Here is a 26665-nt window from a genome sequence, read left to right on the forward strand (position 1 = left end):
ATTCCATGTGTGGAATATGTTAATGTGGACTTAAAAGTGGAAGGAAAAGTGATCTAGGCCTGTGAGTTATTTGTGAAAGACATTGGGAATGGAGGAGGGGGAGGGGGGATTGCCTGTATTGATGGGATTAATGTTTTGGCATAGTTGGCAAAACTGGATGAGTATTTTTGGAAAGAATGTGCAATCAGAGTTGCAGGAAAGGTGGAGTATGTGTGTTTGTGTCATGGAGGCTAAATTGAGACTGTTACAGCAGCCCTGTTATGTTGGGCTGAAGTTCAACAGGGCAAAGTTTGATTGTACTGCGGCGGGTACGATATGGGTGTATATGGTGATCATGCGTTAAGAGATAATAAACTCAGAGGGTCATTTTGGAGCCCTCTTCTAGGGAAAGGGGATGTATATTGGGTGCTAAAGGGTGCCAGTGTCCTTCCAGGTAATAGTTCAGGGTATTCTGTAAGCTAAAAAACTTTTTGTTACAGAATTGAAACATGATAAATCCATTCCCATCGCCACTCCGCCACACACAAAATAGCACCCCCCCCCCCCCTCCAGCAAGGCAGTGGCAGGAACAGACAAAAAAATGGCCACATTCGTTCACTCAGTCTCTAGCTGTCATGTGTAATGCATTGAAACCACATCTCCTTTTTCACATCCAGGCCCCACAGACCTTTCCATGGTTTACCCTAGACGCTTCACATGCCCTGGTTCAATTCATTGACAGCACGCCCACCCCGGTATACCACATCATTCCAATTAACTCCATTCCTTGCATGTCTTTCACCCTCCTGTATGTTCAGGCCCCGATCGCTGAAAATCTTTTTCACTCCATCCTCCCACCTCCAATTTGGTGTCCCACTTTTCTGACACATATATCCTCTTTGTCAATCTCATTCATTCTCTCCATGTCCAAACCATTTCAACACCCTCTTCTGCTCAGGAACATAGCCCAATATGTGTAAGAACTCTGTTGAACAGTCTGATGATTGTAATAAAATGACTGTTCTTTTCTATTTACTGTTTGTTTTCACTGTTTCAGTGACAAGATTAAGGAAAATTTTCATTAGCTATATAAGGAAAAGGCAAGTAAAATGTCTTACAGCATGAGTGAGAATTCAACACTCACTTATCCTGCAAGACAAAATCTTTCATAAAAATTTCTGGCCTGCTTTACATTATAATTCAGTTATCAATTTATAAACCAGACACAACTACAAAAGTACATAAACATACATTTCATTTTGTTGCAATAATCCATTAAAATAAAATCATGTTTTATAATAAAAAGGTGGGATTGTAACACCTTACATATGGCTTTTATTGGTCTTGGAGGATCTTCTCTACATCTACAGCTGGTTAAGACCAAGCTGCCCTGCTTCTCCTCCAATAAAAGACCATATATGAAGTGGACAAAGGTGGAGTTGATCAACAAAAGATTTACAAATATGGATGCATATACTAATGTGAAGTAATTTTGATGTACAAAGGAGACAGAATAAGCAGCTTTTTATTTTAGTCTTGGAACTTGAAGGGTGCATATAGAAAATAAATATGCAGATGTACATTTTATTATCAGGATAAAGCCTGCTTAACTTTTGTAATGATCTCTGGTAGGCATGAAGCATTGAAAAGAAGCACTCGTCGATATGGTGTATACTGAGCATCATCATCATCCCAGTCACCAGACATACCAGTGTCACCCTTCACACTGTATTCAAAGCTTGCGATACTTCCCTGAGGGATAGAAAAAAATTTAAACTATGAAGTACAAGAAAAAATATTTTTAAAGCAAATATTCTTGGCAAAAATGTGCAGCTAAGTGAAACCCATTATTTTACAATCCTAATCCCTTACCTCGGCAATAATTTCTTCCTCAGGGTTACTCCACAGTTCTGTTTCAACAGGTTTCTTCTTCTTCTTCCTCTCCTGCTCCATCTTGTAGATTTTGCAAATCAGTAAGATGTATGTAAAATCATAAGGCATATCTTTTGACTTAGCCTCCTCAATCTCCCTCCTGATTGAAAAAAAAAAATAGTTACCAAAAAAGCTTTCATAAAAGTTATTAGCTCATATAAGCATTCAAATCAGAAGCATCTTGATCAATTTCTGATATCTCAAAATCTTTCCCCAGAAACAGAGGACCCACTTCAAGGCCCAACTAGGAAACTGCAAATCTCTGTAGCCATCCCAACATGCTCTAAGGCACATTGCACATTTCTGTAGCCAATTCTCAACATGCTCTATAGCACTCCTTAAATCAAACCTAGTTCATAGGTGGTAACCTCTCGCTATATCAAACCTAAATGTTATACCTTGTCATAAGGAATTTGTCAGCAGGTACTTTCATTTAAATTACCCATCACCAATGCCTAATCTCTTGCATCACAACAGATAACAAACTCACTCAGTTGCTCCCAAACCACTTGCCTCTCTTCCTTGTCCTTCCCATGCTCAGGTGCATAAGCACTAATAATCACCCACTTTCATTTTTAACCACACCAGTCTGAGGCTCACTCCCTTACACACTTTCACACATTCCCACAACTCTGACTCAATCGGAGTGTTACCCTTTCTTTAGCTTTTGCCCCCACACAAACCCCTGAATTTACTCCTAAGATGTTCCTAAAACATTCTTCCTTTTTACCCTTGAGGTTTGTTTCACTCAGAGGGAGAACATAAATAATAATAATTACAATACAGGAGGGTGAAAAGGCATGCATGGAATAGAGCGAATTGGAAGGATGTGGAATACTAGGGTCGATGTGCTATCAGTGAACTGAACCAGGGCATGTAAAGCATCTGGGTCAAACCATGGACAGGCCCATGGGGCCTGGATATGATTAGGGAACTCTGGTTTTGGTACATTACACATGACAACTAGAGACTGAGTGTCAACGAATGTGGCCTTTTTTGTCCTTTCCTGGCGCTGTCTCACTAAAAGTGGGGGATGCTATTTCCTGTGTAGCAGGGTAGCACTGGGAATGGGTGAAGGCAAGCAAGTATGAATATGTACATGTGTATATATGTATATGCCTGTGTATGCATATGTTGATATGTATATGTGCATGTATGGGCATATGTGTATATGTAAGTATATATGAGTGGTTGAGCCATTCTTCGTCTGTTTCTTGGTGCTACCTCACTGACACGGGAAACAGCAAATAAGTATAATGAATAGGGAGAATAGAAAAATGTTTAGAAGGAGGTAAATAAAGTGCATAAGACGAGAACAAAAGGGAACACCGGTGAAGGGGGCTAATGGGGAGGTAATAACAAGTAGTGGTGGAGTGAGAAGGAGATGGAGTGAGTCTTTGGAGGTTTGTTGAATGTGTTTGATGATGGAATGGCAAATATAGGGCGTTTTGGTCAAGGTGGTGTGCAAAGTGAGAGGGTCAGGGAGAGTGGCTTGGTAAATAGAGAAGAGGTAGAGAAAGCTTTGTGGAAGATGAAAGCCAGCTAGGCGGTGGGTTTGGATGCTATTGCAGTGGAATTTATTAAAAAAAAGGGGTGACTGTTGTTGTTAACTGGTTGGGAAGGATATTCAATGTATGTATGGTTCATGGTGAATTGCTTGAGGATTGGCAAAATGCATGCATAGTGCCATTGTACAAAGGTAAAGGGGATAAAGGTGAATGTTCATATTACAGAGGTATAGGTTTGTTGAGTATTCCTGGGAAATTATATGGGAGGGTATTGATTGAGAGGGTAAAGGCATGTACAGAGCATCAGATTGGGGAAGAGCAGTGTGGTTTCTGAAGTGGTAGAGGATGTGTGGATCAGGTGTTTGCTTTGAAGAATGTATGTGAGAAATACCTAGAAAAACAGATGGATTTGTATGTAGCATCTATGGATCTGGAGAATGAATATGATAGGGTTGAGAGAGATGCTTTATGGAAGGTATTAAGAGTATATGGTGTGGGAGGTAAGTTGCTAGAAGCAGCGTAAAGTTTTCACCAAGGATGTCAAGCATGTGTATGTGTAGGAAGAGAGGAAAGTGATTGGTTCCCAGTAAATTCCAAGAGAATGTCAGTTTGTGGCAGGGGTACGTGATGTCTCCATGGTTGTTTATTTGTTTGTGGATGGGGTGGTTAGGGAGGTGAATGCAAGAGTTTTGGAGAGAGGGGCAAGTATGCAGTTTGTTGTGGATGAGAGGGCTTGGGAAGTGAGTCAGTTGTTCGCTGATGATACAGCGCCGGTGGCTGATTCAGGTGAGAAACTGCAGAAGTTGGTGACTGAGTTTGGTAAAGTGTGTGAAAAAAGAAAGCTGAGAGTAAATGTGAATAAGAGCAAGGTTATTAGGTTCAGCAGTGTTGAGGGACAAGTTAATTGGGAGGTAAGTTTGAATAGAGAAAAAGTGGAGATGTGAATTGTTTTAGATATCTGGGGCAGATTTACAGCAGATGGAACCATGGAAGCAGAAGCGAGTTACAGGGTGGGGGAGGGGGCAAAGGTTCTGGGAGCTTTGAAGAATGTGTGGAAGGTGAGAACGTTACCTTGGAGAGCAAAAATGGGATTGTCTGAAGGAATAGTGGTTCCAACATTATATGGTTGCAGGGCATGGGCTATAGATAGGGGTTGTGCAGGGGAGGATGGATGTGTTGGAAATGAAATATTTTAGGACGACATGTGGTGTGAGATGGTTTGATTAAGTAAGTAATGAGAGGGTAAGAGAGATGTGTGGTAATGAAAAGAGTGTGGTTGAGAGAGAAGAAGAGGGTGTGTTGAAATGGTCTGGTCACATGGAGAGAATGAGTGAGGAAAGATTGACAATGAGGATAGATGTGTCAGAGGTGGAGGGAGGGGGGGGGGCTATTTCATGTGTGACTGGGTGGCTATGAGAATGGATGAAGGCAGCAAGTATGAATATGTACATGTGTATATATGTATATGTCTGTCTAGGTATATGTATGTATACGTTGAAATGTAGAGGTATGTATATGTGCGTATGTGGGCATTTATGTGTATGTGGGTGGGTTGGGCCATTCTTTCGTCTGTTTCCTTGCGCTACCTCACTAACGTGGGAGGCAGCAACTAAGTATAATAATATAAATAAAATAAATTATAGTAATAATAATGAATAGTTTACTGAATTTAGGCTGCCATTTGCTGAAAATCCACAGTTTTAAGATTTTACAGAACTGGGTGGTCATAACAATAACTAGTTAAACAAGCATCAAAGAACTTAAGATCAAGGTAGGGTTGGATATTTCTATGCACAGGAATGAGGCACAGGGAGTTTAATAGATAAATTACTATAGATTAAACACTGCTTTTAGTGATAATTAAACAGTAATTGAGGACTTTATGGTGTGTATATGTCCAGTTGTGGCCAGGATTCCCTTTCCATATTTTGTGTCATTCTACAAGCAGTTTTGTCTGATCATAAGAAATGATTATTAAGTTTAGACTGCCATTTGTATGAAAATCCACAGTTTGAGATATTGCAGAAGTTTGTGGTCATAATAGTAACTAGTCAACTAATCACAAAAGAGCTTAAGATCAAGGTAGAGCTGGATATTTCCATGCCTTGGACAAGCACATAAGTGGGGCACATCTACACAGAGTGGTAGATACACAAGCAGTTTAACAAATTAAGTACTATAGTTTATATATTAAGCCTCTAGTGATAATTAGTTACGTATAAAGTGAGGACTTTACTGTGTATGAGATAAGTGCAGTTGTGGCCAAAATTCCCTTTACATATTTTGTAGCATTTGAGGAGGATTTTACAAGTGACATTTAGTCTGATCATGTGAAATGGTTACTGATGACAAGTACAGACTACTGGCATAAACTGTATACCTGATAGTGGGGCTGTTGTAAGATAAGGGTGTATGTTGGGAGAAGACCTGGCATATCCTAAAAAATAAGGGCACAACTACATTTTGGCTTTATAATGTAAAACTTACTTTAAGCTCCTAAATCCTGGGAGGGAGAACTGTGCAGGAAGGTTGACAAGTCGCTCAGATATAAGAAGTCCAACATGCTTGCTTTCATTGCCTAATATGTCACGCAGCAGCTGGTTAGTGGAGTCATTTCCATGGCTTGAACATTTTTCAACTAAAGCTGTTCTCAACCCTGCGATACATTTTTCATCCTGAAAAATAGTTTACAAATGCATCAAATGTTTTTTTCTATGCTAGGTGCACCTTGAACAATGCCAAATCTAAAGGGCTTCAAAATATATGTATGGTATGAAAACTGTTAAGACTATATGGTGGGTATCAGATATGTGTGGCCATGGCCAAAATTCCCTTTGTACATTTGCAGTACCTGGCATCTAACAATACATTTTCTCTTCTCTGAAGTTTGTCCTGCAAGCATGAGGCATTCTCTAATACTACAGGAGTCAGAACCTTCTATGTGGCTGTTTGTGAACACAGTCTTGCCCTAATTGCTGCTAACCTTTCAATTCTATATTAGCCCATCTGCTTGTTCTGGACCCACTCTCAGCCAGTTAGAGATAGCCACAGAGATGATGTTATTGAGCCAATGGCTCTCAGCTACAGAGATTAATTTCCTCAAATAATCAGGCACTGTTGAGATATGCTGCTGACACCCTGTCTTTTCCCATCCCATGGATTAGTGTCCTTTATCTTTCATATTTGTCTGTTATCTAGTTTACTATGAAATGTGTATGTACTTCCATGCTTTTTTGGATGAGCACATAAGTGAGACACATATAGTCAGGGTGGCAGGTACTAGAATGCTGACAAAGTAAATACTGTGGCTCATACTTTATGCACATAGTTGAACATTTAGTGATGAATAGTTGTAGTAATACAGTAACTGAAATACCACATAGCCTAACCAAGAGGAAATTAAGCAGTTTACTTGCTTAGAAATGCACTTGTTCACGGACTGTTTACAAATATCATAATGGTAGGTATAAGACTGTTCTTATATGTCTGTATTTGCTCTGATTGCTACAAGTTTACTGTAGTGATGAGCGTCGAGCCATAGTCGTGGGGCTTTGGTGGGGAAGAAATCTTGGTGATTGTCATGTCAGCATTTTATTGCCAAACTCCTGTGTATGCTGCCAGTGTTGGTCAAAAAGGGTGGACAGGTTCAGCAAGATAAGGGCCTCTTGGGAGGTGTAGGTGGTGTAAGATGGGCCCAGGATGATTCTGCATGCCCTTTTCTGTGCTCTCTTCAGCTGGTCCCTCTTTGCAGCTATTACTGAGGAGGACCAGGCTGGGAGGTGTAGGTCAGCTTAGGTAGAATGAAAATGGTACAGGCATTCATGAGCTTAAATGGCTGAATTCCTAGTGATCTCAATTAGCAGAAAAGGGACAAACAATATAAATAAGATTTGTTGATAGTGCTGACATGACTCTTCCAGTTTAAACCAGCTGTTATAATAGAACTAACACCAAGAAGTTTTGAAGTTTCTGACTACCCAGAGATCATCAGAATCTAGTTTGATGTCATGGGGCAGGAGGTTGTCTGCACCCAGGATTATGTACATCATCACAGTCTTGGTGTGATTGATGATGATGGCCATTAGCCACTCCTGAGGGTAGTAGATGATGTGCCGAAAGGCATTGAAGTAAGAAGCTGTAGATAAAGATACCAAAGGTAGAGTCATCTTCATACTTCCAGTGGTGGTTCGTCCCTTACGGTATTACTGATAACAATGAGAAAGCAGAATGGTCCCAACTTGTTGCCCTGTGGTAATCCACAAGTTAATGGTAGTATGGCTCAGGTGGCTCCCCAAAAGCAGACAGCATGTTGTCACCTGGTAAGGATGTCCACCAGCCACAAGACAAGGCACCCATGTAGTCCCAAGTTGACAGCTTCCTTTATGATGATGTCAAGTTAAAAAGCAATAGTGAAGTCTGTGAAGATGAGTGCCACCAAGATCTTGTGCTTCTCCAAGTAGCTGCAAATGAAGTGTAGGAGGCTGAAAAGACAGTGAGTGGGGAGGAAAACGTCATGTTTCTAAATGCTGAGGCTGTACTGAATCAGCAATGACACCAAAGCTGTCAAACACAAAACTTCCTCTAACTAGACTGGGAATTGGAGTGATGGCAACAGGGTGAAAGCTATTATAAGACTTTTGGTTAAGGGATTTGGGTTATGGAGTGACATATTCTGTCTTTCAAGATGTGGGGCATTTACAATGAGTGTGCATTAATTATAGCAGGTAGCAGTGTATAGCTAATTTGTAGGAAAAGCATATGACAGGGTTGATAGAGATGCCTTGTGGAAGGTTGTAAGAATAAATGGTATAAGAAGAAAGCTACTAGAAACACTGAGAAGTTTTTATCAAAAGTGTAAGGTGTATGTCTGAGTAGGAAGAGAGGAGTGTAAGAGGTTCTAGGCAAAGGTTGGTCTGTAGCAGGGATGTGTGATATCACCATAGTTGTTCGATTTGTTTATGGATGGGGTGGTGAGGGAGGTAAATGCATGGGTCTTGGAGAAAGGGGTGAGTATGCAGTCTGTTAGCAGTGAAGGGGACGTAGGAATCAGTCAGTTGTTGATTGCTAATGACGGAGCACTGATGGTAGAGTCGAAAAAGAAACTGCAGAAGTCGGCGATTGAGTCTGTGAGAGTCTGTGAAAGAAGGAAGTTGAGAGTAAATATAAGTAAAAGCAAGGTTGTTAGGTATAACAGGGTAGAAGAACAGGTTAATAGGGATGTGAGTTTGAATGGAGAAAATTTAGAAGATTTTAGATACCTGGGAGTGGACATGTCAGTGAATGTAACCATGGAAGTTGAAGTCATAGGGGGGGGGGGGGGGGGGTTAAAGGTTTGAGAGCACTGAGGAATGTGCAGAAAGAGAGGTCATTATCTAGGAAGGCAAAAGAGGGAATACTTAAAGGTTTAGCAGTCCCAAAGATGTTGTATGGATACAAGGCATGGGCTATAAATGAGGAAGTGCAGAGGAGGGTGGATGAGTAGGAAATAAAATGTTTGAGGACAATATGTGGTGTGAGGTGGCTTGTAAGAGTAAATAATAAAAAGGGTAAGAGAGAGAGAGAGAGGTGTGTTACATTGAAAAGTATGGTTGAGAGAGGTAAAGAGGATGTGCCAAAATGGTTTGGACACATGGAGAGAATTAGTGAGGAGAGGTTGACAAGGAGGATATATGTGTCAGAAGTGAAGGGGCAAAGGAAAAGGGGCTAATGATACTGGAGATGAAAGGATGGATTGATAAAATAATTTGAGTGGTCTGGGGCTGAACATGCAGAGAGACGTGTATGGGATACAGTGAACTGGAGAGATGTGGTATAGAAGGGGCAATATGCTGTATATGGACTGAACCAGGGCATGTGAAGCAGACGGGGGAAACATGGAAAGGCTTGTGAGGCTTGGTTAAGGAGTTGGGGTTTTGTTGCACTGCACATGACAGCACATGTGACATTTCTTCAACTGTTCCTGGCACTACCTTCCTGATTCAGGAGATGGCTGAGAAGTATAAAATGTGCGTGAGGTAGCGCTAGGAAAAGACAACAAAGGCCACATTCGCTCACAGTCAGTCTCTAGCTGTCATGTAATAATGCACCGACCACAGCTCCCCATCCACATCCAGGTCTCACAGACCTTTCCATGATTTACCCCAGATGTTTCACATGCTCTGGTTCAGTCCACTGACTGCACGTCAACCCTGGCATACCACATTGTTCCAAATCACTCTATTCCTTGCACGCCTTTCACCCTCCAGTATGTTCAGGCCCGGATCGCTCAAAATCTTTTTCACTCCACCCTTCAACCTCCAATTTGGTCTCCCACTTGTTCCCTCCACCTCTGACACATATATCCTCTTTGTCAATCTTTCCTCTCTCATTCTCTCCATAAGCCCAAACCATTTCAACGCACCCTCCTCTGCTCTCTCAACCACATTCTTTTCATTTCCACACATCTCTCTTACCCTTTCATTACTTACTCGATCAAACCACCTTAAGCCACATACTGTCCTCAAATATTTCATTTCCAACACATCCACCCTCTTCTGTACAACCCAATCTAAAGCCCATGCCTCACGACCATATAACATTTTTAGAACTGCTATTCCTTCAAACATACCCATTTTTGCTCTCTGAGATAACGTTCTCTCCTTCCACACATTCTTCATCAGTCTCAAAACCTTTGCCCCCTCCCCCACCCTGTGACTCACTTCCACTTCCATGGCTCTATTCACTGCCAAGTCCACTCCCAGATATCTAAAACACTTCACTTCCCCCAGTTTTTCTCCATTCAAACTTACATTTCAATTAACCTGTCCATCAACCCTACTGAACCTAATAACCTTGCTCTTATTCACATTTACTCTCAACTTTCTCCTTTCACACACTTTACCAAACTCATCACCAACCTTTGCAGTTTCTCACTCAAATCCGCCACCAGAGCTGTATCACTGGCAAACACCATGTGACTCACTTCCCAGTCCCTATCATCCCAACAGACTGCATACTTGCCCCTCTCTCCAAAACTCTTGCATTTATCTCTCTAACCACCTCATCCATAAACAAATCAAACAACCATAGGGACATCACACAGACATCTCTGCCACAGACTGACCTTCTCTGGGAACCAATTATTCTCCTCTTCCTACTCATACACATGCCACATACTCTTAAGACCTTCCACAAAGCATCTCTATCAACAATATCATATGCCTTCTCCAGATCCATAAAAGTCACATACACATCCATCTGTTTTTCTAAGTATTTCTTGCACACATTCTTTAAAGAAAACTTCTGATCCACACATCCTCTACCACTACTGAAACCACACTCCTCCTACCCAATCTGGTGCTCTGTACATGCCTTCACCCTCCCAAACAATGCCCTCCCATACAATTTCCCAGGAATACTCAACAAACTTATGCCTCTGTAGTTTGAACACTCACCTTTATCCCTTTTGTGCAATGGCACTATGCATGCATTCTACCAATCTTCAAGCACTTCACGATGATCCATACATACACTAAATATTCTTACCTACCAGTCAACAACACAGTTACCCTCTTTCTTAATAAATTCTACTGCAATACCAACCAAATCTTCCACCTTGCCAGATTTCATCTTCTGCAAAGCTTTCACTACCTCTTCTTTATTAACCAAACACTCTCCCTGACCCTCTCACTCTGCACACCACCCAGACCAAAACACCCTACATTTGCCATTCTATCATGAGACATACTCAACAAACCTTCAAAATAGTCACTCCACCTCCTTCTCACTTCATCACTACTTGTTATTACTTCCCCCTTCACCGATGTTCCTACGGGTTCTCTTGTCTTATGCATGTTATTTACCTCCTTCCAAAACTTTTTTTTTTATATTTTTTCATTGTTATACTTTGATGCCGGCTCCTGCATTAGCACAAGGAAACAGATGAAAGAATAGCCCAACCCACCCACATACACATGTATATACATAAATGCCCACACACGCACATATACATACCTACACATTTCAACATGTACATACATATACATATATACACATGTACATATTAATACATGCTGCCTTCATCCATTCCTGCCACCACTCCACCACACATGAAATGACACCCCCCTCCCCCCGCGTGCGTGTGAGGTAGCACCAGGAAACGACAACAAAAGCCACATTCGTTCACACTCAGTCTCTAGCTGTCATGTGTAATGCACTGAAACCACAGCTCCCTTTCCACATCCAGGCCCCACAAAACTTTCCATGGTTTATCCCATGCCCTGGTTCAATCCATGACACCACATTGACCCGGTATACCACATCATTCCAATTCCCTCTATACCTTGCACGCCTTTCACCCTCCTGTATGTTCAAGCCCCGATCACTCAAAATGTTTTTCACTCCATTCTCCACCTCCAATTTGATCTCCCACTTCTTGTTCTCTCTACCTTTGACACACATATCCTCTTTGTCAATCTTTCCTCACTCATTCTCTCCATGTGACCAAACCGTTTCAATACACCCTCTTCTGCTCTCTCAACCACACTCTTTTTATTGCCACACTTCTCTCTTAACCTTTCATTACTTACTCGATCAAACCACCTCAAATCACATACTGTCCTCAATTATCCCATTTCCAACACATCCACCCTCCTCTGCACAACCCCATCTATCGAACATGCCTCACAACCATATAACATTGTTGGAACCACTATTCCTTCAAACATACCCATTTTTGCTCTCTGAGATAATGTTCTCTCCTTCCACACATTCTTCAACGCTCCCAGAACCTTCATCCCTTCCCCTACCCTGTGACACACTTCCACTTCCATGGTTCCATCCGCTGCCAAATCCACTCCCAGATATCTAAAACACTTCACTTCCTCCAGTTTTTATCCATTCAAACTTACCTCCGAATTTACTTGTCCCTCAACACTGCTGAACCTAATAGCCTTGCTCTTATTCACATTTACTCTCAGCTTTCTTCTTTCACACACTTTACCAAACCCAGTCACCAACTTCTGCAGTTTCTCACCCGAATCAGTCACCAGTGAACAACAACTGACTCACTTCCAAAGCCCTCTCATCCACAACATACTGCATACTTGCCCCTCTCTCCAAAACTCTTGCATTCACCCCATCCATAAACAAATTAAACAACCATGGAGACATGACATGCCCCTACCGCAAAGACATTCACTAGGAACCACTCACTTTCCTCTCTTCCTACACGTACACATGCCTTACATCCTCGATAAAAACCTCTCACTGCTTCTAGCAACTTACCTCCCACACCATATACTCTTAATACCTTCCACAGAGCATCCATATCAACTCTATCATATGCCTTCTCCAGATCCATAAATGCTACATACAAATCCATTTGTTTTTCTAAGTATTTCTCACATACATTCATCAAAGCAAACACCTGATCCAAACATCCTCTACCACTTCTGAAACCACACTGCTCCTCCCCAATCTGGTGTTCTGTATATGCCTTAACCCTCTCGATCAATGCCCTCCCATATAATTTCCCAGGAATACTCAAGGAACTTATACCTCTGTAATGTGAACACTGACCTTTATCCCCTTTGCCTTTGTACAATTGCACTATACATGCATTCTGCCCATCCTCAGGCACTTCACCATGAACCATACATACACTGAATATCCTCACCAGCCAGTCAACAACACAGTCTCCCCCCTTTTTAATAAAGTCCACAGCAATACCATCCAGACCCACTGCCTTGCCAGCTTTCATCTTCTGCAAAGTTTTCACTACCTCTTCTCTGTTTACCAAATCATTCTCCCTGACCCTCTCACTTTGCACACCACCTCGACCAAAACACCCTATATCTGCCACTTATCATCACATACATTCAGCAAACCTTCAAAATACTCACTCTATCTCCCTCTCACTTCACTACTACTTGTTATTACCTCCCCATTTGCCCCCTTCACCGATGTTCCCATTCATTCTCTTGCCTTACGCACTTTATTTACCTCCTTCTATAATGTGTTTTTATTCTCCCTAAAATGTATTGATACTCTCTCACCCCAACTCTCATTTGCCCTCTTTTTCACCTCTTGCCCCTTTTTCTTGATCTCTTGCCTCTTTCTTTTATACATCTCCCAGTCATTTGCACTATTTCCCTGCAAAAATCATCTAAATACCTCTCTCTTCTCTTTCACTAACAACCTTACTTCTTCATCCTTCTTCCCACCATTCACTACCCTTTCTAATCTACCCACCTCCCACATTTCCCGTGCCACAGGCATCTTTTGCACAGGCCATCACTGCTTCCCTAAAGATATCCCGTTCCTCCCCCACTCCCCTTACGTCATTTGCTCTCACCTTTTTCCATTCTGCACTCAATCTCTCCTGGTACTTCCTCACACAAGTCTCCCTTCCATACTCACTTACTCTCACCACTCTCTTCACCCCAACATTCTCTCTTCTTTTCTGAAAACCTCTACATATCTTCACCTTTGCCTCCACAAGATAATGATCAGACATCCATCCAGTTGCCCCTCTCAGCACATTAACATCCAAAAGTATCTCTTTCATACACCTATCAATTAATACGTAATCCAATAATGCCCTCTGGCCATCTCTCCTACTTACATACATATACTTATGTATATCTCTCTTATTAAACCAGGTATTCCCAATCACCAATCCTTTTCAGAACACAAATCTACAAGCTCTTCATCATTTCCATTTACAATACTGAACACCCCATGTACACTAATTATACCCTAACTGCTACATTACTCACCTTTGCATTCAAATCATCCATCACTATAACCCAGTCTTGTGCATCAAAGCTGCTAACGCACTCACTCAGCTGCTCCCAAAACATTTGCCTCTCATGATCTCTCTTCTCATGACCAGGTGCATAGGCATCAATAATCACCCATCTCTCTCCATCCACTTTCAGTTTTACCCATCAAGCTAGAGTTTACTTTCTTACACTCTATCACATTCTCCCACAACTCCTGCTTCAGGAGGAGCAGTACTCTTTCCTTTGCTCTTGTCCTCTCACCAACCCCTGACTTTACTCCCAAGACATTCCCAAACCACTTTTCCCCTTTACCCTTGAGCTTCGTTTCGCTCAGAACCAAAACATCCCTGTTCCTTTTTTCAAACATATACCTATCTCTCCTTTTCTCTCATCTTAGTTACAACCACACACAGTTAATCACCCCAATCTGAGCCTTCGAGGAGGATGAGCACTTCCCACATGACTCCTTCTGTTTCCCCTTTTAGAAAGTTAAAATACAAGGAGGAGAGGGTTTCTAGGTCCCTGCTCCCGTCCCCTTTAGTCGCCTTCTACGACTCGCAGGGAATGCATGGGAAGTATTCTTTCACCCCTATCCCCAGCGATAAAGATAGTTGTTTATATGTATTAGACTGAAACAAAGTCCAGTGATTAAAGAGATCTTAGATATCACTAGTACAGTGTAGAATGATGATAATGGAGACAGTAGGTGCAAAGGTATGTAGTCATTATTAGGGTCTCAAAACAGTTGGGTACATTGGAATTCTCTTTTTCTACATAGAGTGGAAAAGTACTGGAGGGAGGGCAATGGGGAAATAATGCATGGAATTGTGTATGCAAAGGAGGCATGTAAGGGCAGGGATAAGTGGAGACTTTTGTTGTGACCAACCCACTGATGGGAGTTCCAGGAATGGGCATTAAAGATACAGACAGACAGAAATAGACATCTGATCATGTTTTCCATATGTAGTAGCTGGTAGGCATCCAAACATCAATGAGGTATATGACCTGTACTACCTACTTGAGTATCAGGAGGGTTAGTGATGGCTGCACAGCAAGCCAGCACTTTAGTGGTTGTCAAGTTGTACTCCTCTGACCCAGGCAGCTGTTTTTTCTTTCTACCTAACCCACATGTGGACTACTGGCATTCTGTCCACAAACATAGTCTTTTCTTATACATATGACAACACTTAACTCGCGTAGCTTTTTTTTTTTTCTTAACTCTAGATTTTCCTGCCATAAGCACTATGCAGTAGCCTAGCCTTTTGACAAATTGGTAGGAGCAATTAGATAAATACAGTTGTTGGGAACATTTAATCAGGAGCATTAAGGAGAAGTAGTCAGAAGGAACATTAGACAGATGCCTCTGCAAACACTGCACTAGAGTTGCCCTCTCCCAATGGCCTGTTAAGGGTGAGGCACCAAAGGCTAAGAGGCTGTACTGGAGTTCAATAGTTATAAAGACTATTGTCATGGCCATCCCCTTGAGTGAGTTCCAGACAGGAACAATCATCAGAGATACAGATATATAAAACATAGGGTTTAACTTTTCACCTATGGTAAACTGTCTCCCAGGTGTATAGGCAATAAGTTCAACCAAATCAGTTCCAAAAAGGAATCTATCAAGTGCTTAATCTTGCAACCTTTTAGCTGGATGTTTGAATTAAAAATATACAATGTCTCATGTTGTTAAATTTAGAATATAACTCAAATATGGGAAACTTATAACTGACCTTTCTGGATGTCAGGTTAATAACAGTGGTCACACCAAACACTTGTTCAGCATCCTCCTCGGTATCGCTGAGCATCTCTTCCTCATCCTCATCCTCATCTTCATCATCTCCATCAACTTGCTATAAAAAAAAAGCAACAGTGGCTTAAGTCAAATGTAAGGGATAAATTGAAATAGGCATTTTTAATGGGACGTGTGACATAAAAATTAATGAATTCTCCCATTCCTCTTCATAGCTGCCTCCCCTGTATCAAAGCAGGGAAGTATACACAGAATTTTCCCAAATATTTTAATAAATTACCATCTTCACAACTTCATGTATTAATGACACTGGTAATATTTGAGATATCTGCTAATGAACTTAGCAAATATATATATATATATACAGTAAACCATCGATTTAACAGACCCTGATAAAACGGACTTTGGATTTAATGGACTGGGCAAATGATAATACATAATAGTAGTTTAAAAAGGAAAGAAAAAATCAATAACCTCAAATGCCAAACCATGTTCATTTCATATCGCACTTGCTTTTGGTAGCATGGGGTATACTTGCTTTGTTTCAGTCAGTCTGCTTCAAGCTACTGTTGTCAGGTTGTAAACAGAGAATTTTGACTTTATTTATTTTTGCAATCCCTACAATTCAACAAGTGAAGGAGGAGTTAAAAGAAAGTGAACTATATCCTGTATTACAGTATAATGTAATAGAAAATGGCCAATAGGTTACAATTGATTTAATGGACTTTCTGCATTAATGGACACCTCCCTACCCCTATAAGTCCATTAAATCGAGGGTTTACTGTGTGCATTACACATGACAGCTAAACTGAGTGTGAAAGAATGTGGCCTTTCTTTGTCTGTTTTCCTGGCAATACCTAGCTGAAGTGGGGGGTAGCAATGATATTTCCTGTCTGGCAGGGTAGCAACAGGAATGGATGAAGGCAAGCAAGTATGAATATGTACATGTGTATATATGTATAAGTCTGTGTGTGTATATTTATGTATATGTTGATATGTATAAGTATGTATATGTGCATGTATGGGTGTTTATGTATATATATATGTGCATATGAGTGGATGGGCCATTCTTTGTCTGTTTCCTGGTGCTACCTCGCTGATGCGGGAAACAGTGATTAAATATAATCCCCTCCTTGTATTTTAACTTTCTAAAAGGGGAAACAGAAGGAAGAGTCATGCAGGGAGTGCTCATCCTCCTCGAATGCTCAGATTGGGGTGTCTAAATGTGTGTGGATGTAACCAAGATGAGAAAAAAGGAGAGATAGATAGTATGTTTGAGGAAAGGAACTTGGATGTTTTGGCTCTGAGTGAAACGAAGCTCAAGGGTAAAGGGGAAGAGTGGTTTGGAAATGTTTTGAGAGTAAAGTCAGGGGTTGGTGAGAGGACAAGAGCAAAGGAAGGAGTACCACCACTCCTGAAACAGGAGTATGTGGACCAAGAGAGATGGGTGATTATTGGTGCCTAATGTACCTGGTTATGAGAAGAAAGATCATGAGAGGCAAGTGTTTTGGGAGCAGCTGAGTGAGTGTGTTACCAGTTTTGATGCACGAGATGGGGTTATAGTGATGGGTGATTTGAATGCAAAGGTGAGTAATGTGGCAGTTGAGGGAATAATTGGTGTACATGGGGTTTTCAGTGTTGTAAACGGGAATGGTGAAGAGCTTGTAGATTTGTGCTGAAAAAAGACTGGTGATTGGGAATACCTTAAAAAAAAAGAGATATACATAAGTATATGTATGTAAGTAGGAGAGATGGCCAGAGAGCGTTATTGAATTACATGTTAATTGATAGGCACGTGAAAGAGAGACTTTTGGATATTAATGTGCTGAGAGGGGCAACTGGATGGATATCTGATCATTATCTTGTGGAGACGAAGGTGAAGATTTGTAGAGGTTTTCAGAAAAGTAGAGAAAATGTTGGGGTGAAGAGAGTGGTGAGAGTAAGTGAACTTGGAAACGAGACTTGTGTGAGGAAGTACCAGGAGAGACTTAGTGCAGAATGGAAAAAGGTGAGAGCAAAGGACATAAGGGAAGTGGGGGAAGAATGGGATGTACTTAGGGAAGCAGTGATGGCTTGCGCAAAAGATGCTTGTGGCATGGGAAGTGGGCAGATTAGAAAGGGTAGTGAGTGGTGGGATGAAGAAGTAAGATTATTAGTGAAAGAGAAGAGAGAGGCATTTGGATGATTTTTGCAGGGAAATAGTGCAAATGACTGGGAGATGTATAAAAGAAAGAGGCAGGAGGTCGAGAGAAAGGTGCAAGAGGTGAAAAAGAGGGCAAATGAGAGTTGGGGTGAGAGAGTATCATTAAATTTTAGGGAGAATAAAAAGATGTTTTCGAAGGAGGTAAATAAAGTGCGTAAAACAAGAGAACAAATGGGAATATCGGTGAAGGGGGCTAATGGGGAGGTAATAACGAGTAGTGGTGATGTGAAAAGGAGATGGCGTGAGTATTTTGAAGGTTTATTGAATGTGTTAGATGACAGAATTGCAGATGTAGGGTGTTTTGGTGTGTGAAGTGAAAGGGTCAGGGAGAATGGTTTGGTAAGCAGAGAAGAGGTAGTGAAAGCTTTGTGGAAGATGAAAGCTGGCAAGGTGGCAGATTTGGATGGTATTGCAGTGGAATTTATCAAAAATGGGGGTGACTATGTTGTTGACTGGTTGGTGAGGATATTCAGTGTATGTATGGCTCATGGTGAAGTGCCTGAGGATTGGGGGGATTGCATGAATAGTGCCAGAGTACAAAGGCAAAGGGGATAAAGTTTAGTCTTCAAAATATATGGGAAGGTATTGATTGACAGGGTGAAGGCATGTACAGAGCATCAGATTGGGGAAGAACAGTGTGGTTTCAGAAGTGGTAGAGGATGTGTGGATCAGGTGTTTGCACTGAAGAATGTATGTGAGAAATACTTAGAAAACTAAATGGATTTGTATGTAGCATTTATGGATCTGGAGAAGACATATGATAAGAATTGATAGAGATGCTCTGTGGAAGGTATTAAGAGTACATGGTGTGGGAGGAAAGTTGTTAGAAGCAGTGAAAAGTTTTTATCGAGAATGTAAGGCATGTGTATGAGTAGGAAGAGAGAAAAGTGATTGGTTCTCAGTGAATGTTGGTTTGCAGCAGGGGTGCATGATGTCTCCAAGGTAGTTTAATTTGTTTATGGATGGGGTTGTTAGGGAGGTGAACGCAAGAGTTTTGGAGAGAGGGGCAAGTATGCAGTCTGTTGTGGATGAAAGGGCTTGGGAAGTGAGTCAGTTGTTGTTTGCTGATGATACAGTGCTGGTGGCTGATTCGGGTGAGAAACTGCAGAAGCTGGTGACTGAGTTTGGTAGTGTGTGAAAGAAGAAAGCTGAGAGTAAATGTGAATAAGAGCAAGGTTATTAGGTACAGTAGGGTTGAGGGATAAGTTGATTGGAAGGTAAGTTTGAATGGAGAAAAACTGCAGGAAGTGAAGTGTTTTAGACATCTGGGAGTGGATTTAGCAGTGGATGGAAAAATGGAAGCAGAAGTGGATTTGGCAGTGGATGGAACCATGGAAGTGGAAGTGAGTCACTGGGTGGGGGAGGGGGCAAAGGTTCTGGGAGCGTTGAAAAATGTGTGGAAGGCGAGAACATTATCTTGGAAAGCAAAACTGGGTATGTTTGAAGGAATAATGGTTCCAACAATGTTAAATGGGTGCAAGGCAGGGCTATAGATAGGATTTTGCGGAGGAAGGTAGATGTGTTGGAAATGAGATGTCTGAGGACACTATGTGGTGTGAGGTGGTTTGATTGAGTAATGAAGGGGCAAGAGAGATGTATGGTAATAAAAAGTGTGGTTGAGAGAGGAGAAGAGGTTGTATTGAAATGGTTTGGTCACATGGAGAGAATGAGTGAGGAAAGATTGACAAAGAGGATATATGTGTTAGGGGAGGAGGGAACAAGGAGAAGTGGGAGACCAAATTGGAGGTGGAAGGACGGAGTGAAAAAGAAAAGTCTGTTAGGGATGAGAGGGCCTAGGAAGTGAGTCAATTGTTGTTTGCTGATGATACAGCACTGGTGGCTGATTCAAGTGAGAAACTGCAGAAGTTGGGTACCGAGTTTGGAAAAGTGTCTGAAAGGAGAAAGTTGCGAGGAAATGTGTATAACAGGAAGAGTATTAGGTTCAGCAGGGTTGATGGAAAAGTTGGTTGGGATATAAGTTTGAATGGAGAAAAATTGGAGGAAATGAAGTGTTTTACATATCTGGGAGTGGACTTGGCAGCAAATGGAACTATGGAAGCAAAAGTGAGTCATAGAGTGGGGGATTTGTATGACGAATGTGTGGAAATGGAGAATGTTATCTCGGAGAGCAAAAGGGGGTACGTTTGAAGGAATAGTAGTTCCAATAATATTATACTGTTGTGAGGCATGGGCTATAGATAGGTTTGTATGGAGGAGGGTGGATGTGTTGGATATGAAATGTTTGAGGACAGTATGTGGTGTAAAGTGGATCAACTGAGTAAGTAATGAAAGGGTAAGAGAACGAATGGTAATAAACAGTGTGGTTGAGAGAGCAGAAGAGAGCATGTTGAAATGGTTTTGACATATATGGAATGAATGAGTGAGGCAAGGTTGACAAAGAGAATGGATATATGTGTCAGAGGAGGAGGGAACAAGAAGTGGAATACCAAATTGGAGGTGAACATGATTTTAAGTGATCAGGGCCTGAACATGCAGGAGGGTGCGAGGCATTCAATGGATAGAGTGAATTGGAACAATGAGGTATACCGGGGTCAACGTGCTGTTAATGGACTGAACTAAGCCATGTGAAATGTCTGGGGTAAACCACTGAAAGGTCTGTGGGGTCTGGATGTGGATAGGGAACTGTGGTTTCAGTGCATTACACATGACAGCTAGAGACTGAGTGTGAATGATTTTTTTTTTTTTTTTTCTGTTTTCCTGGCAGTATCTCACTGATGCAGGTGGTGGTGATGCTGTTTCTTTTCAATAATTATGTGTTGAAAGTTTTCAACCTAAGATTGTTATACATGGCTAAGATGAAAAATACAATTTATTGCATCATGCTAGGAGGAAGAATACAATTTGTGTATCATTTAATCAATTATGTGTTGAAAGTTTTCAACCTAAGGTTATGAATACCTGGTAAACCTTTCATTTATTTCACATATTTTCTCCTTTTTTTCTGAATATGTAGATGATAATGATAAGAACCTACTGAAGAGGTATGTTAAAACAATTTATTGAAAATACAATTTACTGCAACATTTCGCTGATAGAAAGTTGAACTGATGGTGGGAATGAATTAGGTAAGGATTCCATCTCATTTCAGTGAAACTCCAAACATAACCAAAATATACCTGAATAACACTGTATGTCACATGCTTAATATGTATTCAAAGGAGCTAGAAGGACAATGTTTAATCAAAAATATTAAAAGATTTGTAGCCAATAAAAGAAAAACAATTTTTCAACTGCATGCCCTCCAGATCAGTGAATGAATACCATGAAGCTGTAGTTACTCTGAACCTTGAAAAGTGACCTTTGTCAGCCAAGGTCAGGCTCTGGTACCCTTGGATTCTACCTTTGATCTAGAAGTATGTTCAGTATAATTTGAGGTTGCTAAGTCACCTATCTTGAATTTAAAGTTACAAGGTCACCTATTTTGAATGAATGCAGTGAAGCAATTGTATTCTATGAGGCTTTTGAAAAGTGAGCTTTTGAGGCCTCAAAACTGCCTTTAAGACCAATGTGCAGTTACATAAAATATGGCCCAGATTCTGAAGTACCTACACCCAAAATATAGGGCCTCTGTGTGCTACAATCCAGCTGTAAAAGATTAACTTATCAGTTTACTAATATTCACTTACAACTGCCCAAGGATCCCATCCTGAAAAGGTCCAGTTTTAATCCAGTGTTCCTGCAGCTCCAAGGCCACACTATTTCCAGTGGCAGGGAAATAATGTCCCTTGGAATAGGACATTCTTCAAAAAGACTATACTCCCTTTCAACAACAAACAATGATACAGCCTTACCGAAAGTGACTTTTCATCCACTGTGCAATCACAAACAGGTGAAGTAACATAAACACAAACACACACTTGAAAGTATATGCTAATTGATTCACATCAAAGAATTGTAGAGGATGATGTAAGAATATGTGAGGAGCTGAACAACTAGTTCAAAAGTGTTTTCACTGAGGAAATCACTATAGCCCCAACAACAATGAGAAGTAATCAGGTGGAGGTTTTAGAAAATATCTGAAATATCTAGAAAAGTCATGAACAGAATTTTAAAGAGTAATGACCCATACAAGACTCATGTATATGACGAAAGGTCACCATAAGGGCTGAAGATGTCTGAAGATATGCTAGATAATCCTCTTGAAATAATGTTAAAGATGTCACTGGGGAGAAGCTAAATGCCAAGAGAATGGAAAAGGGAAAATAACATACCTATCTGAATGAAAGGAGACCAAGAAAATGCCCTGAACTACAGACCAGTCTAACTGATCACTAGTATGTAAGGTTTTGGAAAAGATAATTAGAGAGCAAATGGAAAAATTTCTACCCAACAAAAATTACCTAAATGAGAGACAACACTGTTTTAGGGAAAGATCACATGTAACAAACTTCTTGTATATCTTTAAAAAAGCAAACTCTGGGTGGATTTTTTTGCATCTTGACTGTCAGAAGGCATTGGATACTGTACCACAAGGGACGCTGATTAAAGATCATCAGAAAGGAAAAGGAGAAAACTCCTTCAATCAACAGATAATCATCTCAGAGGAAGGGTACAAAGGAACCATGTCTGAGAAACCTTCTCCAATTGGGTTAAGGTGAACAGTGGAGTGCTAGTGTTCTGTTCTGGGACATTAATTCTTCTTGATCTGTGTATATGACTTGCTTGAAGGCATGACCTCCTACCTGGTTATGTTTGCAGACAATAATGAGGGAAGTGAAAAGAAAGGACCACATCCATCACCTTGCAAGAGGACCAGAACACAAAGTTGGTCTGATTTATGGCTGATGAACGTGAACTCAAGTATATGTAAACTGATGAAGATGGGGAAAGTGAATTATGGCCTCAATGTGATCACAGTCTTGAAGGAAATAAGCTTCAGGATTCTGCATCTGAATATGGTAATTCACAATGTTTTCACAATAGGAGAATAGTTGAAAAGACAAACTGTTTGCAGGCAAATATTAGAGTAGCTTTCGAGTATGAGGATATGGAAATACTTTACAAGCTGTTCATACTCTACATAATGGTAAAACTAGAATATCATGGGGAAACACCAGGGCTCTCCCTGAAACACACATATAGTAATCACAAAGAGCTAATACCGAAAGTCCAGAGGAGGGCAAGAAATGTGGTATTGTACCAAAATTAAGAGTTAAGGTGCAGGAAAATGTTAGATACCTTAAATTTGCCCACTTTTGAAGAGAAACAGTGAGGGGTGACCTGATCACAATCATTAAATTCTTAAACCAGACTGATGACATAGAGAGTGAAGAGTTCACAAAAGATGTAGGTGTAGGACAACATGAGGATATAGCAATAAAACTGAAAGACAATCTTGTTAAAAAATATATAAAGAAGTACTTTTACAGTACGAGTGGTGGATAATTAGAATAAAATCACTTAAAACATGGTTAATGCAGATAAAACAAAATTAAGAAGTTATATGACATTAAAGAATGTTCATGGGATGGGATCCTATGTGTAAAATTCCTTCCCTGTAATGTTCAAGGACAAAAAAATTCAGATACATATTACACACTATCCTGACTAGCTAATAATTTCTAGATAATAAAAAACCCACTAACATTATATAATTATGTCAATATTCATAAATTCTGCAGCTCCCAAGGAACCTTGCAAACCACTACAAGCATAAAAACACCCGCACACTTAACTAACTTATTCTAGGCTTGTGGAAAACTTTAAATATGATAAGTGTGTTGAAACAATGTGTGTGTTACATAATGTCAATGGGATGTAATAATTTAGGTAACTGTACACTGTCACAAAATTTTTTGATATGACTATTTTCTCTTTTGTATGTGATATTCCTCATCAATGTTTTTCTTTTTACTAAATACAGTAGTGATTTTTTTTTTCCTTCATAAAAGTTTTAGTGCCACCCTAAATGTCCATCTCTTCTTGTATCAATGGATGATAGTGAAAATCTTAAGTTACATAAAGAACTTTATTTGCCACTTACTTTGATAACGGAGCCAACATAATTTTGAGATATAATGGTATCACTTATGCCTGAAACATCAACCTCAAGGCCACGAAAATTTTGCTGCAGCAGTCTTTTAATGCCATGGAAGTCACCATCACTGGCCGGGAAACCTTCAAAATCTACATTCACCTGTGGGAATTTCAAAGTGAACCATTACTTTTAACACTATTTGACAAATTAGGTGTTACATAAATCATGTTATCTAAACACCATTACATTTAGTAGTCAATATTGCTCCAAGGAAATCCACCATCAGCCCAGATGGATCAAAGGACAGTCTTGCATAAAACCATTGTCCATGGTCTGGATTCATAAGAAATTGTATACAAAAATGTTGGTTCCTGAAGAAAAAAGAACCATTCTCTCTTAAAAGCAGAACCCGATGAGCAACTAAGATGAAATTTGCACATGTGGGGTTAAAGTTTATGCAGCAACAAAACTGGGGAAAATCCATGACAGTCTTTCCAGTTCAAGATAAACATGCATGTTTGATTAGCTTGATGCTCATCTCTAGGGAAGTGATTCATTGACTAACCAAACAGTATAATGTCAAGAGCCACAAGTGAAATCTGGGCCTGCACAAGAGATCACCCTTCAGTCTTTTACTGATAACTGGGATGTGTCTCTCGTTTGTCACTGTCAAAACTAAGAAAAGGTTTTTATAAAAGGAAAGAGATGAAGGGGGGTGAAGGGAAAATATGCTCATAAAGTTCTGCCTTTGGTGGAGAAACAGTTTTTCATTCTTCACAACCTGCATTTCCCACCTATGGTCAGAGCCCTATCTGCATTTAAGTGTATATCCACATTACGAAAGAGGGCTTAGAAGGATATCCTGCAATGCCTAATTAGAAAAAGAAATGCCAAGGAAAAAAAATACCTCAACTATAATCAGGCCCCCATGCAGAATCATCATCATTTGAAGGATGCACAACCATTGCTACACATGGGGAAAAAAAAGAAATGTTTGCAGACCTGACTTTTACAAGGTTGAATGGTTTTAAGGAGAAAGGTTGCATTGAGGAAGAGAAATCCACAGCTTCATTATTCAAGGAAAAAAGGTAGTATCATAATAGTCAGTCATCACATGATGGGTCATCTCAGAAACTACAAAACAGATTCATAGAGGCTATTAACAAAATTCTATGGAAACTAACTGCTAAAGTATATAACAAAACTTTTTCACTGTGTAATGGCCCAGTGGACCAGGGTACCATACAAGATTGTACATTCGTCCATTGAGAGTAAATGTCTATATATATACCTCTGATGTCTGTTCCCTTTGGTAACTCCCTCGAGGGGCTGGCCATGGCAAAAGAGTCACCACTAAAGGTGAACTCCAATGCTGCAGTGATTTCAGATGACCCTACCTAATGTTTCCACCAACCTACTACTAGTGCTACCTAATGCTACAAGCTTATGTTCTTACCTACTAATTCTACGAAATGCTCTTATCAAATGTACTTACCTAGTGCTTCCCTCTATTGCTCCTACCACTTTGCTAAAAGGAAGGGCTAGCCCGTAGTATTCATTGCTGAAAAATCTGTCAGAAGAATGGTTTTATGAGCTAAGCATTTGTCAAGTGCTATGAGATAAGGAGAGATTGTATATTTTAGTGGACAGAATGCCAGCAGTCTAAGTGAGGGAGAGGCAGAATGAAAACAGCTACCTGGATCAATGGAGTGCAACTTGACTATTACTGAAGTGCTGGTTCACTAGGCAGTCGTCACTCAATTTCCCAATACCCACGTGGGTAGTACAGTACTAGTAATAAACCAGTCACTGGTCGATGGTAGCGTACCAACTACTACCTACTAAGAGCAAATATAACTAACGAGAATAACAATTTTGTGCTTAACAATGATAAAAGTTTTGTGATAAGCAACAAAATCTTCAATATTCACTCTAGACTTGGTTATTAATAGCAATATATATGTGATGTGTAACTGCATTTAGCCTGTGTCCAGATGAGCCTCAGGTAAATAATTTTCATTTATCATAACTCACATTCTGTCCTATGAACTCATCACTCTCTATCTCCTCGTCACTGTCTTCTGGGACATAATTTTCTTCTGGGAAAACAGCGCGAGGCTTCTTCAGAGGTCCAGACATGATGCTCCACGGAAACAGCTGACAAGTATGCAAATAATAAGCTGAGAGCGGCCTGAGATCTATTTAAAATCGGAAAAAAAATGTAATTAGAGAAATATTCGCGTTATCATTACAAGGGATTGCGTTACGTTACGTCATATGTAATTCATTTAACGATAAAAGTGGGGAGAATTTTGAAATAAAGGTTGCTGCAGCCTTATAGCAATGGGTAAAGAAAACGAATGCCAGAAAAATGCTGTTTTCAAGAAATTACCGAGAGCTTTGTTTCTAAATTTACAGTATTTTTATGTACTATAATTTTCAAACTTTAATCATTAATCAGATTTACTTTGCGATATAGCTATGATATTATATGTGACCATAAAAAGTATATATAAATATAAATATATCCAG

The 26665-nt window shown here is 40.3% G+C and overlaps 2 protein-coding genes across 4 annotated transcripts in view; one reads left to right on the forward strand and one right to left on the reverse strand.

The window, feature by feature from the left end:
- LOC139757219 (ATP-dependent RNA helicase DHX30-like) overlaps positions 1-26665 on the forward strand; it is a 203034-nt gene that overhangs the window by 4362 nt on the left and 172007 nt on the right. The gene's annotated exons all lie outside the window — the stretch shown is intronic.
- On the reverse strand, positions 1550-26405 carry LOC139757213 (protein BCCIP homolog). The gene is made up of 6 exons (XM_071677384.1): positions 26168-26405; positions 24140-24292; positions 15913-16032; positions 5907-6094; positions 1852-2011; positions 1550-1731 (listed from the first exon to the last, which is right to left on the reverse strand). Exons 1-6 carry the CDS (start codon positions 26270-26272, stop codon positions 1570-1572), a joined length of 888 nt encoding a protein of 295 aa, XP_071533485.1. The 5' UTR covers positions 26273-26405; the 3' UTR covers positions 1550-1569.

The sequence above is a fragment of the Panulirus ornatus genome, chromosome 2 (genome assembly GCF_036320965.1).
Source record: "Panulirus ornatus isolate Po-2019 chromosome 2, ASM3632096v1, whole genome shotgun sequence".
NCBI classification, from domain to species: Eukaryota; Metazoa; Arthropoda; class Malacostraca; order Decapoda; family Palinuridae; genus Panulirus; species Panulirus ornatus.